We start from the raw sequence: 14,594 nt of genomic DNA, 5'->3' as shown, positions 1-14,594 counted from the left end.
GAACCCCAGCAGCCAGCTTAGTGCACAGGTATTGTAAGTAAATTTCTACCACCAGCGGGGAACTAAAGAGCCACTCTGTGAGGTGAGAGTGGGGTGGGAGGGGGAAGGAGGGTGCTGGGGTCTGTTTTAACAGATCTCCTGAAAGGCGTTCTCCACTCAAGCCTTTAGAGCAAGACTTGCTTTGGGGTTGTCGCTAGTTTCCTTTCACCAGGAGGAGTTTGTCACTTTAAGGCAGATACCAGGAAGTTAAAAGTGGATGTGGAAGGGCGGGGAGGGATAGAGACACTGGGCCACTCTGTCTCCAGGGAGGGTAGTTGCGTGTCTGGGCGGCCACAGCTGAAAAATAAAGGTTGTAGGATTTTTTTCTGCCCAAAGCAGGGTTGGCCCACGTTATATTTTCGCTGCAGGAGGGAGCGGGTGCCGCTAAGTGGCTGGGCTTTGGCTGGAAGGAGGTGGAGAGGAATGGCTCCTCCCCATTGGCTGTTGCTGTTTGCACTCAGTTGCTTTATCAGTCTTTGATAATAGCTGAAGGGCAGAGTAACCCCTGCATGACAGCTGAAAGATCGGCCAAGTGCTGCAAAAGACAGTGAGATGGGTTACCGCAGTGGGGCTCTCAGTTCTGGGTCTTGCAAACTCAGGGCTCCCATATCCCTTGCGCAGCCATTCCCTACAGCCAAAGGGAAGGCAGAATCTGGCTTCCCCCAAAACACCTGTTGAGGCAGCATTTATTTGGATGCGGAGACCAAGGTCTCTCTTCCTCGAAATGTGTTAACTGATGTGTGCTTTCTGTCTTTTGTCCTTTTTTTTTTTTTTTTTTTTTGGACAGGTTACATTGATCCAGCCTGGTGAAGACATCTGGAGACCATGACTAAGAAAAGAATTGCTGTGATTGGAGGAGGTGCAAGCGGGCTCTCTTCTATCAAGTGCTGCCTGGAAGAAGGCTTGGAACCAGTCTGTTTTGAAAGGACTCACGACATCGGAGGACTCTGGAGGTTCCAGGTAAGTCTCCTGGTTCTTTAATACTTGTAAACCTCTCTGCCACTAAGGGCCCCACAGGAGTGTTAGTTTGCAACCTCAGGAGCTCCCCAGGTGTAATCTGAAACTTGAGCACACAGAAAGACCCAAAAAAGTGGCAGGCCACTCCAGGTTGGTAGGTGGCAGGTTTAAATAAGCAAGGGACCTTAAATATGAGGCTTGTCCTGGGCAGCAGTAATACACGTAGATCTCTGCACCCACCACATGTTAAAAATTCATATAGAGGCATCAACTGGCTTCCATCAGTACCATGCACATGGTCTCAACACCACATCACTAGGAAGGCAAGCAGAATGCACATTCCAAGAAGTCTCTGAGGGTCCAATTCCTGGGTCAACCTGTGGTCACATCCTCTCGATGACCTCCTCCCAACATGCCACTTCTCCTGACCAGCTTTTACGGGGGGGGGGGGGAATGTCACACAACCCCCTCTTCCATAGTGTCCCCTAAGCAGTCAGCAAGGGGTTTCAGTATCACGGAGGTGGTTCATTTGGTGTCTGTCTGCACTGGGGGGCAGATACCATAGCAACAGTGTGGTTACATGCAAAAGAAAACACAGATTAAGATAATGATTCTCAAAACAATTATTTTTTCCACCAAGAGCTGCATGATTCCAACAACTGATTTATTAAGTTCCCTAGCTTGGGGGTGGCTCCTTCAGGGATTCACTTGTGTTCTCATGTGATTTAGTAAAGGCGATACATTAGCAGACTCATCAGGTATGAACACACAGCATACCTGTTCGGATAATGGCACGGTGCCTCCTTTTGAGACAAAAATAATGCCCGAAGCCATTCTATTTTGGAGGGCAGTTCTTCTCACTAGAGATATTTCAGTATTCAGTAAGGACAGGTTTTGTTGGTTATCATTTAATATTTCCTGGATGAATTTAGTAAGGGCATCTATATGTGCTATAACATCCACCAAACCAATGGAGGAAACAAAGACAACAGCCACAGCCAAATAATCCATGTCAGTGAAAGACACGGTGTACCTACCTAGTCTTGAGAAGAGAGAAATTGGCAACTGTTGTTACCATGGTGGTGGGGAGGGGGGCGATTCTCCCCTGTGCCAAGGGAAAACCCACGGTGCAGTGGTCCCACCACCCAGGTGGGAGCCATAGCCAAAGATTTGTGCCACACAACCACTGAGCCCCTTTGGGTGGCTGCCCAATAAATACCCGGGTGATGTGACCAGTCAGTACCAAACCAGTCACTTTCCCTTAATATGACGGGATGATTACACAGTTCCCATGATGTCTATCTCATATTCCTGTTACAGTTGGGTTGGTTCTGTTTAGAATGACTTTTCTCTTCCTAATAAAGGGGTGCCCAGGTGTTCAAATGTCCATAAACTTATCCCAGATCTGGCTCAGTGGTGGTATTTCTAGAACCAATCCATTCAGCAGTTTAATAAATGTGTAGTTTAATTGATAGAAAAAGAAGACCCATGCCCAGTGTTATTGATCATGTGTGCCATGGGCCAGGTTTCCAGATTAGTACTGGTAACATCAGATGAAATCAAGAGTGCTAGTCCTAGCTCATCCTTCTTAATGTACTGTGTTAGGGCCTTTTAGTCCCTTTCCTGGAAGGGCGATACCCACCGTGGCAAGCCTGAGGAGCTAGAGGGGGGCAGCTGCCCACATACCCATCAGTTGGATTGACTTCTTTGTTGGACATAGGAGTGGGCCCACTGTAGCAAGATATTTCCATCAGGTGCCCATCCTGCAACTGGACACCAAAGGAGCAGCAGAGTCTAAAGTCAAACAGATGTTTAGTAGGAAATTGTATGGGGAGGTGTTTCCCTGCTACAAGAATGCCAAGGCCTCATCTTTAGATGTTAGTGTGGCTACAGTTTTAGGACTTTGACCAAGTCATGTATACCATCCATGTTGGCCAGGGGAGGCGGCACTGTCAGGCGTGAGATGGATTAGGGGTGGGTTATGCCAGAGCAAGACCCCCATCTTCTCCCCCTCTTTTAATGGTACCTGTTCCATTGCAGGTATAGTATGTTTCAACAACAGGTTAAGCTTATAGCAGAACAATGGGATCCCAGAGGAGACTGACTAGTTCCTCCTCACCCAGGAGTGCAAAATAACCACCAATCCCAGAACTTCCCACTGCAAATTCCAGTAGATAATGCCTTTCCCAGGTGTGATGGGATTTGGTGTTTTCAGCAGCATAACTTGTTGATCCTTGGTATGAGTTGGGGCAACAGGTCTTACTGGTTGATTATGAAAATGTGTTAATGCCTGGAATGGTACCTTAGTCTACTTGGCCAAGGTGGTTTTACCTGTTAGTAATGTCATCTGCTCCTTTAATATTCCATTTTTCCTTTCTACCAACCCTGCTGCTTGGGAGCAGGAACCTCTTTTTACTGTCAAGACTCTTTTTTTAATGTTTATTTATTTTGAGAGGGAGAGAGAATCCCAAGCAGGCTCCATGCTGTCAGCACAGAGCCCGATGTGGGACGTGATCTCACAAACCATGAGCCAAAATCAAGAGTCAGATGCTTAACTGACTGAGCCACCCAGGCACTCCTCACTGTCATGACTTTGACCAGTCTTGCACATCATGACCCTTGAAATGGGACCCTCCCCCCCACCATCACATCTACTGATGAGGGTATCCATACATGATATTCAGTTTCTATAATCCCCTAATGGTGACAGCCTGGTTTGCATAGTGCCAGGGGAAAGCTTGGACTAGGCCAGACGCCAGTGTCCACACAAACCAGGGCATATGTACAACCTTTACACAGAGGGACGGAGATGATATAATCAATTTGCCAGTCCCATACTGGTTGAGAACGCTGGTGGGTGACTTAAGATTCCTTTGGTATTTACCTTTGGCATTGTTTAGAACACACAAAACATGAGTCACTGTAGTTCAAGGGCAATATGGGCTAAGGTATCAGCTTCCTGATTGCCAGGGGATGTCATACTTTATAAGCAGGGATGTAGAAGACAGCCTGTACCACAGCCCCTTGTAGGTAGACCCAAACATCTTTTTACATATCCTGATTCCCACAAGGGCTTATTCATGATCATCCACCCCTCGGCTTCCCAATGTCCAAGCCATGGGTCTCATCCCTTTAAAACAATCCAATTGTCAGTGCAAAGGGTTAACAAAGGATTAACAGCTAGAACTTACGAGCGATTGATCGCCAGCCAAGCTGTTCTGAGTTCAGCCCACTGGCTGCTGAACTTTGTTCTTTGTTCCTGTTTCCATCCAGATGGTGTCATTATTGGGTTAAGTAGTGACTGCAGTCCTCACAGAGGGATTTCCTGGACTAGACCCATCTGTGTACCAGACATCAGCCAAAATTTCCCCACTACCTCCCCACAGGCTACAGGGACACAACAGGTATAGGGGCAGGGGCACTTGGAGGATCGATATACCCCACAGGTCCTAACTGTACCTGCATTTCTAGTAGGCTGCTGGACAGGGTGCTCCTCTGGCATGCCACTCAATCACAGTGGGAGTTTGAGCCATAGCAGAGGTGGGTCAATGGAACGTATTTTCAACCCATCCCTTCATAGGTAGGGAAGCTCTTACCACAATGTGCTGTTCCTTAGTGAGAGGCTTAACCTGAAGGGGTCCTTGGTACGCTGATAGGAGCTGTTGCTCTATGGTGGTATGTCAGGTTGTTGCCTGCTTCCAGAGCTGACCCAAATTCCTAGGAGTACTCTCCCCTTCTCTTGTTTCTGCCAGTGTCCAGCTCATATATTCCGGAGTCACAGACCCATCTAATTCAAATGGCAGTCTTGCTTGAGCAATGCTCAGAACTAACCTGCCTTCTAGCATTTTGGCCTTTCAAAGACAGCTTACTGCTCTGATCCCCAGTTGGGGGGGGGGGGTGTCTTACTGTTCTTTACCAGGTGATATAAGGTAAGGGGACACTGTATCAGCTGGGGAATAAAAGTCCTCCAAAGCCCCTAAATCCCTACAAAGACTGGCACCACATTCTTAGGGGTTGGATAGGCTTGCACCTATCTGGGACAACAGAAGTCTTATACGACCAGACAACTCCCAAAAACTTTACAGTGATGTCTTGGCCTTGAATTTTTTGTGGGTTCACTGCCCATCCTCTCTCTCTCCAATAAAGCTTCCAGGGTGTCCTGCAGCAGAAGCAAGTCTTCCCATGTTAACATTGTATTATCAATGTAATGGGCCCATTTTAGTGATATGGAGAGGAGACCAGGGTGGGTCTCAGGCTCCCATCCCATGACATAGGGTAGGGCTGTGCAGGTAACCTTGGAGAAGCACTTGGAAGGCCCATTGTTGCCTCTCCCATGTAAACGCCAATTGGTCTTGTGACTCAGTGGTCAGGGGTATACTGAAAAAAGGCATTTGCTAAGTCCAGTGCAGCACAGTGCACTCCTAGGACTCTGGCCAAGGTATCTAAGATGGTGGCAACGTTGGGCACAGCTGTCTGGATGGGGACGCACTACCTTGTTCAATTCTAGGTAGTGTGTGGTCATTCACCATGAGCCATCTGACTCTTTCACTGGCAATGTTGGGCTATTGAAAGCACTATGGTCACTTACTGCAGTTTTGGATTGCTTCTCCTAGTTCCTTGTGCCCCACAGGCAATTTATATTGTTTCACAGTTACCAGTCTGCAAGGATGACAGGCTTACAGGTTGCCAGTTGATCCTTCCCCTCAGCACTTGTTTGATTTACCCAGAATTCAATGGAGATTTGCCCAAAGATAGGAGAAGGGGTGAGGAGCCTCCAACTGCCTAAGCCTAGCCTTTTAGTCAACCAGTGATCATTACCTCTTGATGACCTCCTCCAACAACAAGATATTTTATCTTTCATCAGGAAATATATGATGGGTTTAACAATGATTAAACTTGGAAGAATTCAACCTGCTGACCTCTTCTCAGCTGCTACCACCTCAGGTGCTATTCAGGTTCTTCTTTCCCTATGCTGGCAGCAAAGTAGGACACAGGTTTCTTTACTGATGTCTATGAAAATGCCCCAGAGATCATTTTCATTTAATGAGTTTTGCTGCTCTCTGAAAGAGAGTAACAATCTTGCAGGTGGGCAGTGTGAGGGTGGAGTGTAAAAAAATAACAAATATTAGAAAATGTAAAGTGGTGGGGTGCCTGGGTGGCTCAGTTGGTGAAGGGTCATTCACATGATCCCCCGGTTCTTAGTTCAAGCCCTACATCAGGCTCTGTGCTGACAGCTCGGAGCCTGGAGCCTGCTTCAGATTCTGTGTCTCCCTCTCTCTCTCTCTGCCCCTCCGCTGCACTTCCTCTCCGTCTTTCTGTTTCATATAAATAAACATTTTTAAAAAAGAAAAGAAAAGAAAAGAAAATGTAAAGTAGTTAGAAAATTTAGAGTGGTTGCTCCTGGTCTGCATTAATAAGTAAGTGATCTTGAAATACCTGCTTACAACTCCTTCCGGGGATCCCCTTTTCAGTCCTCTCTAACTTTATGATCCTTCCACTCCCCTCTCGTCCCCTCTCCTTCTTTCAGTTCTGGTTCAATGTAAAAAACTTTTTTTATGTTTTTATAACTTATTTTTGAGAGAGAGAGACAGCGCATGAGCGGTGGGAGAGGCAGAGAGAGAGAGGGAGACAGAGTCCGAAGCAGGCTCCAGGCTCTGAGCTGTCAGCACAGTCCGATGTCACGGAGCCCGATGTTACAGAGCCCGATGCTCAAATCACGGACTGCTAGGTCATGAGCCGAAGGCAGAAGCTTAACCGACTGAGCCATCCAGGCGCTCCAAGTATTTATTTATAAAGCATAAATATATTTGCTGTGTGCTCCAAGTCAGCACAGAGCCCAATACGGGGCTCAAACTCACGGCCTGTCTTAAGAGGGCAGAGGGTGCCTGCAACTGGGATTTCTTGTCCTTGCATATATTCAGTTTTAAAATTGAGTTATTAATATGTACATCCAGTCCTACAACTTGTTACTAAGTTTAGGTATCATCTACTTAAAAGATAGTTAAAATAATTATATGCCAAAGAATACCAACCTCCTTTACTGATCTTCAAAGTGGCATGCATTTGGGTTTGCTTTTCAAATCACTTTTTAGGGGCACCTGGGTGGCTCAGTTGGTTAAGCGTCTGACTTCAGCTCAGGTCATGATCTCATGGTTTGTGAGTTTGAGCCCTGCATTGGGTGGGCTCTGTGCCGACAGCTCAGAGCCTGGAGCCTGCCTCCCTCTGTCTCTGCCCCTTCCCTGCTCACACTCAGTCTCTGTCTGTCTCTCAAAGATAAACAAACATTAAAAAATAAAATAAAATCACTTTCTAAACCAGTGAATGGCATTAAGGTGTCCAGATGTGTTTCAGATTTCATAAAAGAAGACAATGTTGACCAACTGCTTAAAAATGGCTTTATAGCATCTTGACTCTGTCTTGAGGAACAAACTCTATTTGACAATAGTCCTTATTCAGACCTAGAGTGAATACTCCTTGGCAGAACCCCCATGCCTTAGTTTTGGGCACAAGCTGAAAAGGCTGTTAATTAGTGTTTGGTAATTAGTAGAAAATCATACTTTTGAAATCCAGCCAGAACTTAGTATAGAGGTTAAAATCATAGCCTGGGTTCAAATCCTGTGTCTGTACCTACTAGCAGACAAAAATCAAGAGTCAGAAGTTTAACTGTCTGAGGCACCCAGGTGCCCCTATTATTATTATTATTATTATTATTATTATTATTATTCAGAGACCCTGGAGTGGGGCCCAAGCTTTTGGTGTCTTTGGTAAGCATCACAGCCAGGTTTGGCAATGACTGATCAGGCATGAAATCACTTCAGGACCCCATTCTACCTGATTATCAGGTTTCTGGCTTTTAATTCCAAAGTGGTTTAAACTTGTTCTCTGTTAAAAACTTAACTTGAGGGGCGACTAGATGGCTCAGTCAGTTAAGCGTCCAACTTTGGCTCAGGTCATGATCTCATGGAGCATGAGTTCAAGTCCTGCACCGGGCTTTGCTTCCTTAAAAATAAATAAGCTATATTTCATCATAACTCTCTAACCTCTGTTAAGACAGACTACATCTGTGCCCATTATTATATTGTATGTAATATACTTACACATATACATACATGTACACACACACACACACACACACACACTATATTTCTAGAGCCAAGTGTAATGCCTGGCACATGCTAAGTGTCAAATATATTTATGCTTTATAAATAAATCCGTGGGGCACCTGGGTGGCTCAGTCGGTTAAGCTTCTGACTTTGGCTCATGACCTCGCAGTCTGTAATTCGAGCCCCGCATCAGGCTCTGCGCTTACAGCTCAGAGACTGGAGCCTGCTTCAGATTCTGTCTCCCTCTCTCTTCCCTGCTTGGCTCTGTCTCTCTCTCTCTCAAAAATAAATAAACATTAAGAAATTTTTTTTTAATTCCTTGAGAAGCACAATGTCTTGATTGGCTGCTTAGAATGCTTGTGGAGGGATATTTGGGTGGTGAACTGATTTCATTTCAGGTTGTGATCTCACCATTTGTGGGTTCAAGCCCTGTGTCAGGCTCTGCGCTTGATAGCATGGAGCTGATTGGGATTTTCTGTGTCTCCCTCTGTCTCTGCTCCCACCCCACTCACGAGCGTGCAGGCTCGCTCTCTCTCTCTCTCTCAAAATAAACAACCATTTAAAAAAAAAAAGAATGCTTATGTAAATAGAGACTTTCATTCTCATATATTCCACAGTTATACAGTTGTGGGTCCTGAGGTATTATAAACATCCATTAATTTGGAAATAAACATCTCTTACATGCCAATGTTGTTTTGTCAAGAATTTCCTCTGAGATCTGTTTCTACCACCCCCTTGCTTATTATTTGGAGTCCTGCTTCCTCGCCCCCACAACCTTTCTGTGATTCACTGGGGGTTTCACACATAGGATCATCCCAAGCACTTTGGAATTCTACCATTGCTGCCACGTGTCCAGTAAGACATCGGGCACTCAGGGCTGCCATTTTCTTTTTCTTGTGATAGGTCTTAGAGATTCAGCATACATGTTTTTCTTCTCAGACACTGTCGCTTGCACTCTCCCATCTCTTTTCCTATGTCTCCATTCCACTTGCAAAACAGGAGTAGGATTCAGTCTCCACTTGCCTTCTTCTTGTTATTGCTGAATACTTTGCAGTAATAATTACTTATAAGTTCTCAAGACATTAATTTCAGTCATTTCTTGGTCTCCTCATTAACATTAGATCAGACTGATAGTGGAAAGTAGGTGCTAATGGGAAATGTATCTTTTTGATTCTTCACACTTTAATATTACTTTAGGAGTGAAATAGCTTTAAAATGATAAACTCCTTATGAATGCTGAGGATTTAATACGTATTTAATGCTGGAAATACTTTTTTTAAGAGTCTTTAGGGGCGCCTGGGTGGCTCAGTTGGTTAAGCGTCGACTTCAGCTCAGGTCACGGTCTCACGGTCCGCGAGTTCGAGCCCCGCGTCGGGCTCTGGGCTGATGGCTCAGAGCCTGGATCCTGCTTCTGATTCTGTGTCTCCCTCTCTCTCTGCCCCTCCCCCATGCATGCTCTGTCTCTCTCTGTCTCAAAAATAAATAAACGTTAAAAAAATTTTTTTAAAAAAAGAGTCTTTAGTCAATCTGAGTTTTCTAAACCCTTAAAGCATACCAAAGCAGTGCTTTTCGAACTTTAATGTGCATATGAATCACTGGAGATTTTGCCAAAATGCATTCTGATTCATTAATCTGGAGTGCTGCCAAAATTCTGCATTTCTTTCTTAAATTTTTTCTTCCAAACTTTTATTTAGATTCAAGTTAGTTGTGTACATATAGTGTAGTACTGGTTCCAGGGGTAGAATTTAGTGACTCATCACTTACATATAACACCCAGTGCTCATCACAAGTGCCCTCCTTAATGCCCATCACCCATTTAGCCCATCCCCCCACCCACCTCCCCTCCAGCTACTGTCACTTTGTTCTCCATAATTAAGAATCTCTTAGGGTTTGCTTCCCTCTCTGTTTTTATATCTTATTTCATTTTTCCTTCCCTTCCCCTTTTAAGAAACAAATGTTCGTCATTTGTTTCTTAAATTCCATATATGAGTGAAATAATATGATATTTGTCTTTCTGTGACAATTTTGCTTAGCATAATACCCTCTAGCTCCATCCATGTCATTGCAAATGGCAAGATTTCATTCTTTTTGATGGCCGAGTAATATTCCATTGTACATATATACCACATCTTTATCCATTCATCAGTCGATGAATCAGTTTGGGTTCTTTCCATACTTGGGCTATCGCTGATAGTGCTGCTATAAACATTAGGGTGCATGTGCTCCTTCAAAGATTCTGCATATCTGATAAGCCCCTAGGTTATATAGATGCTGCTAATCTGAGAACTACATTTCCAGTTGTAAAGCTCTAAACAGCATATGTAGGGGTGCGTGACTGGCTCAGTCAGTAGAGCATGTGATTCTTGATCTCAGGGTTGTAAGTTTGAGCCCCAGGTTGGGTGTAGAGATTACTTAAAAATAGTATCTTAAAAAACAGAGTATATATATATGTAATATAAAGAAAGCTACCATGTGTATACAATATAATGTAAAATGTGGTGTATTGATAAATGTTAATTTAAAATATAAAAACATTCTTTATTTTTAATTAAAAAAAATTTTTTTAATGTTTATTTATTTTTGAGAAAGAGTGAGACACAGCGTGAGCAGGGGAGGGCCAGAGAGACAGCGAGACACAGAATCTGAAGCAGACTCCAGGCTCTGAGCTGTCAGTGCAGAGCCCAATGTGGGGCTCAAACCACGAACTGTGAGATCATGACCTGAGCTGAAGTTAGATGCTCAACTGACTGAGCCACCCAGGCTCCCCTATTTATTTTTGAGAGGGAGAGAGAGAGAGCACAAGCAGGGGAAGGGCAGAGAGAGAGGGAGGTAGAGAGAATCCCAAGCAGGTTCCACACTGTTAGTGAACAGCCTTATGAAGGGCTCAATCCCATGAACTGTGAGATCATGACGCTAGCCAAAATCAAGAGTCAGGTGTTTAACTGACTGAGCCACCCAGGCATACCTAAAATATAAAGTTAAGTAATAAATACCCTTATATGAGTAGCTTTTAAAAAATTCTTAGGGGCACCTGGGTGGCTCAGTTAAGCCCATGACATCGGCTCAGGTCACAAATTCACAGTTCATGAGTTCAAGCCCTGTATCAGGCTCTGTGCTGACAGCTCAGAGCCTGAAGGCTGCTTCAGATTCTGTGTCTCCCTCTCTCTCTGCCCCTACCTTGCTTGCGCTCTGTCTCTCTCTCTCGCAAAAATAAATATTAAAAAATAAATAAATAAATAATTCTTAAATTTATTAACTCTCTTCCCACCAAAAAAAAAAAAAAAAAAAAGACGAATGAATACAGAAGCACTTCAAAGAGGGTATAGAGCAGTGGTGCTCAGCAGTGGCTGTACTGTGAAGAGTTACCTGGGAAACTTTAACAAATACTGATGTCAGTGCATCCAGAGATTCTTCTTTTATTGGTCTGTGGTCTCAATAAAGGTCTCCATTACTTATTTCTCATTGCAATTGATGTGGAGACCTTTTCCCTATAGTTTTTACCCCAGCTTTCTCAGGTGATAAATGAGGATGACATTGTACCTTTTTTTAAATGTTTATTTATTTATTTTGAAAGACAGAGAGAGACAGTGCATGCACATGGGTTCCCATGAGCAGGGCAGGCACACAGAGAGAGGGAGAGAGGGAATCTCAAGCAGGCTCCACACTGTCAGCACAGAGCTCTACACGAGGCTTCAACTCACAAACCATGAGAGCATGACCTGAGCTGAAGTCGGACGCTTAACCCACTGAGCCACCTAGGCACCCTATCAGCTTCCCTTGTTTTGATGACCTTGACAGTTTTGAGGATTATTAGTTATTTTATAGAATGTCCCTCAGTCAGGATTTGCCTGATGTTTTTGTCACCGTTAGACTGCGGCTATGCATTTGGGGGAAGAAGACCATAAAGGTAAAGTAACATTCTCATCGTATCACATCAGTAGTATGTACTCTCAATATGACTTACCACTATTGATGTTAACCTTGATGACCTTGTGTTTGTCAGATTTTGCCACTGTAAAGTCCCTCGTCTTTTTTCTCCCTTGCCATACTATACACTCCTTCCCATACTCTACTCTTTGAAAGAAAGTCACTATGCACAGTATACACTTAAGGACAAAGTTGGCTTTTCTAGGCCTTTTGTCTTTCAATATAAACTTTAGTATCAAGTTGTCACTGTCTACAAAATAGCTTGCTGGGATGTTGGTTGGGATTGCACTGAACCTATAGATCACCTTGAGAAGAACTGATATCTTAACAATGTTGAGTCCTTCAATCTACAAGCACCGAAGATCTTTCTACTTATTTAGAACTTTGATTTTTTTCATCTGTTTTATAGTTTCTGCATATAAGTCTTACACATATTTTATTAGATTCATGACTAAGTATTTAATTTTGTGGGTCCAATTGTAAATAGTATTTTTTTTGTAAATTTAAATCCAATCACTCATTTCTGGCATATAGGAAAGTAATTGGCTTTGTATATTAACCTTATATCCTCCAACCCTGCTATACTTGCTTATTAGTTCCAGGTTGTTGTGGGTTTTTTTCTGTTTTTTTAATCCATTGGGATTTTCTACATAAACAGTGATGTCACCTATGGATAAAAATAGTTTTATTTCTTCATCCCAATCTGTATACTTTTATTTCCTTTCCTTTTTTTTTTTTGCTTTAATGCCACTTTATTTATTTTTGTTTATTTATTATGTTTTTATTTATATTCCAGTTAGTTAACATACAGTGTAATATTACTTTCAGGTAAACAATATAGTGATTCAACACGTCCATAAAACACCCATTGCTCATCACGACAAGTACACTCCTTAATCCCCATCACCTATTTAACCCATCACCCTACCCACCTTTTCTCTGGTAACCATCATTTGTTCTCTGTAGTTAAGAATCTGTTTCTTGGTTTACCTCTCTTTTTTTCCCCTTTGCTTGTTTGTTTTGTTTCTTAAATTCCACATACGAGTTAAATCATATGGCATTTGTCTTTCTCTGACTTCTTTGATTATGTCGTTATGACTTAGCATAATACTCTCTATCTCCATCCACATTGTTGCAAATGGCAAGATTTCATTCTTTTTATGGTTATTATTCCAATGTGTGTGTGTGTGTGTGTGTGTGTGTGTGTATACACACACATACATACCATACTTTCTTTATCCATTCATCAGTCTGTGAACACTTGGGCTATTTCCATAGTTTGGCTACTGTAGATAACATTCCTGTAAACATTGGGGTGCATGTATCCCTTTGAATTAGTATTTTTGTATTCTTTGGATAAGTACCCAGTAGTGCAATTGCTGTATCATAGGATAGTTCTATTTAACTATTATTGGAACTTTATTGGAACCTCCATACTATTTTCCCCAAATAGCTAAAGCAATCTTGAAAAAGAAAAGCAAAAATGGAGGCATCACAATTCCAGACTTCAAGTTATATTGAATATAATATATATATATATTATATATTATATTATATTATATTATATTATATTATATTATATTATATTATATATATTATATATATAGTGATCCAAATAGTATGGTACTGCTACAAAAACAGACATATGGATCAATAGAACAAAATAGAAAAACCAGAAGGGAACCCACAACTATATGGTCAATTAATGTTTGACAAAGCAGGAAAGAATATCCAACAGGAAAAAGTCTCTTCAAAAATGGTGCTGAGAAAACTGGGCAGCAACGTGCAAAAGAATTAAAATGGACCACTTTCTTATACCACACAGACAAATAAATTCAAGGGGTGCCTGGGTGGCTCAGTCAGTTGAGTGTCCGACTTCAGCTCAGGTCATGATCTCACAGTTCGTGAGTTCGAGCCTTGCGTCAGGCCCTGTGCTGACAGCTTGGAGCCTGGAGCCTGCTTCTGATTCTGTGTCTCCCTCTGTCTCTGCCCCTCCCCGGCTCATGCTCTGTCTCTCTCACTCTAAAAAATGAATAAATGTTTAAAAAAATTTTTTTTAAAGAAAAAAGTTCAAAATGAATTAAAGACCTAAATGTGAGACATAAAACCATAAAAATCCTAGAGGAGAACATGAGCAGTAACCTCTTTGACATCAGCCATAGAAACTTCTTTCTAGATATGTCTTCTAAGGCAAGGGAAACAAAAGCAAAAATAAACTCTGGGGACCTCATGAAAATAAAAAGCTTCTGCACAGCAAAGGAAACAGTCAAGAAAACTAAAAGGCAACCTTCAGAATGGAAGAAGATATCTGCAGATGACATATCTGATAAAGGGCTAGTATCCAAAATATATAAAGAACTTATAAAATTCAACATCCAAAAAACAATCCAATTTCAAAATGGACAAAAGACATGAATAGACATTTTCCAAGGAAGACATACAGATAGCCAACAGACACATGAAAAGATGCTCAACATCACTTATAATCAGAGAAACACAAATGAAGACTACACGAGATATCATGTCACACTTGTCAGAATGGCTAAAATCAACAACACAAGAAACAAC

The 14,594-nt window shown here is 42.6% G+C and overlaps 1 protein-coding gene across 3 annotated transcripts in view; it reads left to right on the top strand.

Annotated features, from left to right (window-relative positions):
• Window positions 1–208: 208 nt before the first annotated feature.
• FMO5 (flavin containing dimethylaniline monoxygenase 5) overlaps window positions 209–14,594 on the top strand; it is a 35,508-nt gene continuing 21,122 nt past the window's right edge. For 2 of the 3 annotated variants that reach the window (XM_086717995.1, XM_086717993.1), the window contains exons 1-2: window positions 442–586; window positions 827–999. In XM_086717995.1, the coding sequence (XP_086574121.1) occupies window positions 865–999 (135 nt within the window). In that variant the 5' untranslated portion in view covers window positions 442–586; window positions 827–864. Of the gene's footprint in view, window positions 350–441; window positions 587–826; window positions 1,000–14,594 lie in introns of those variants that run through there. The other variant, XM_086717994.1, reaches the window with a different exon arrangement.

The sequence above is a fragment of the Puma concolor genome, chromosome C1 (genome assembly GCF_028749965.1).
Source record: "Puma concolor isolate L17-30 chromosome C1, mPumCon1.1.hap2, whole genome shotgun sequence".
Taxonomy (NCBI): Eukaryota; Metazoa; Chordata; class Mammalia; order Carnivora; family Felidae; genus Puma; species Puma concolor.
The sequence above is the reverse complement of the archived record's forward strand: the minus strand, read 5'-3'. Positions and strand labels throughout refer to the sequence as shown.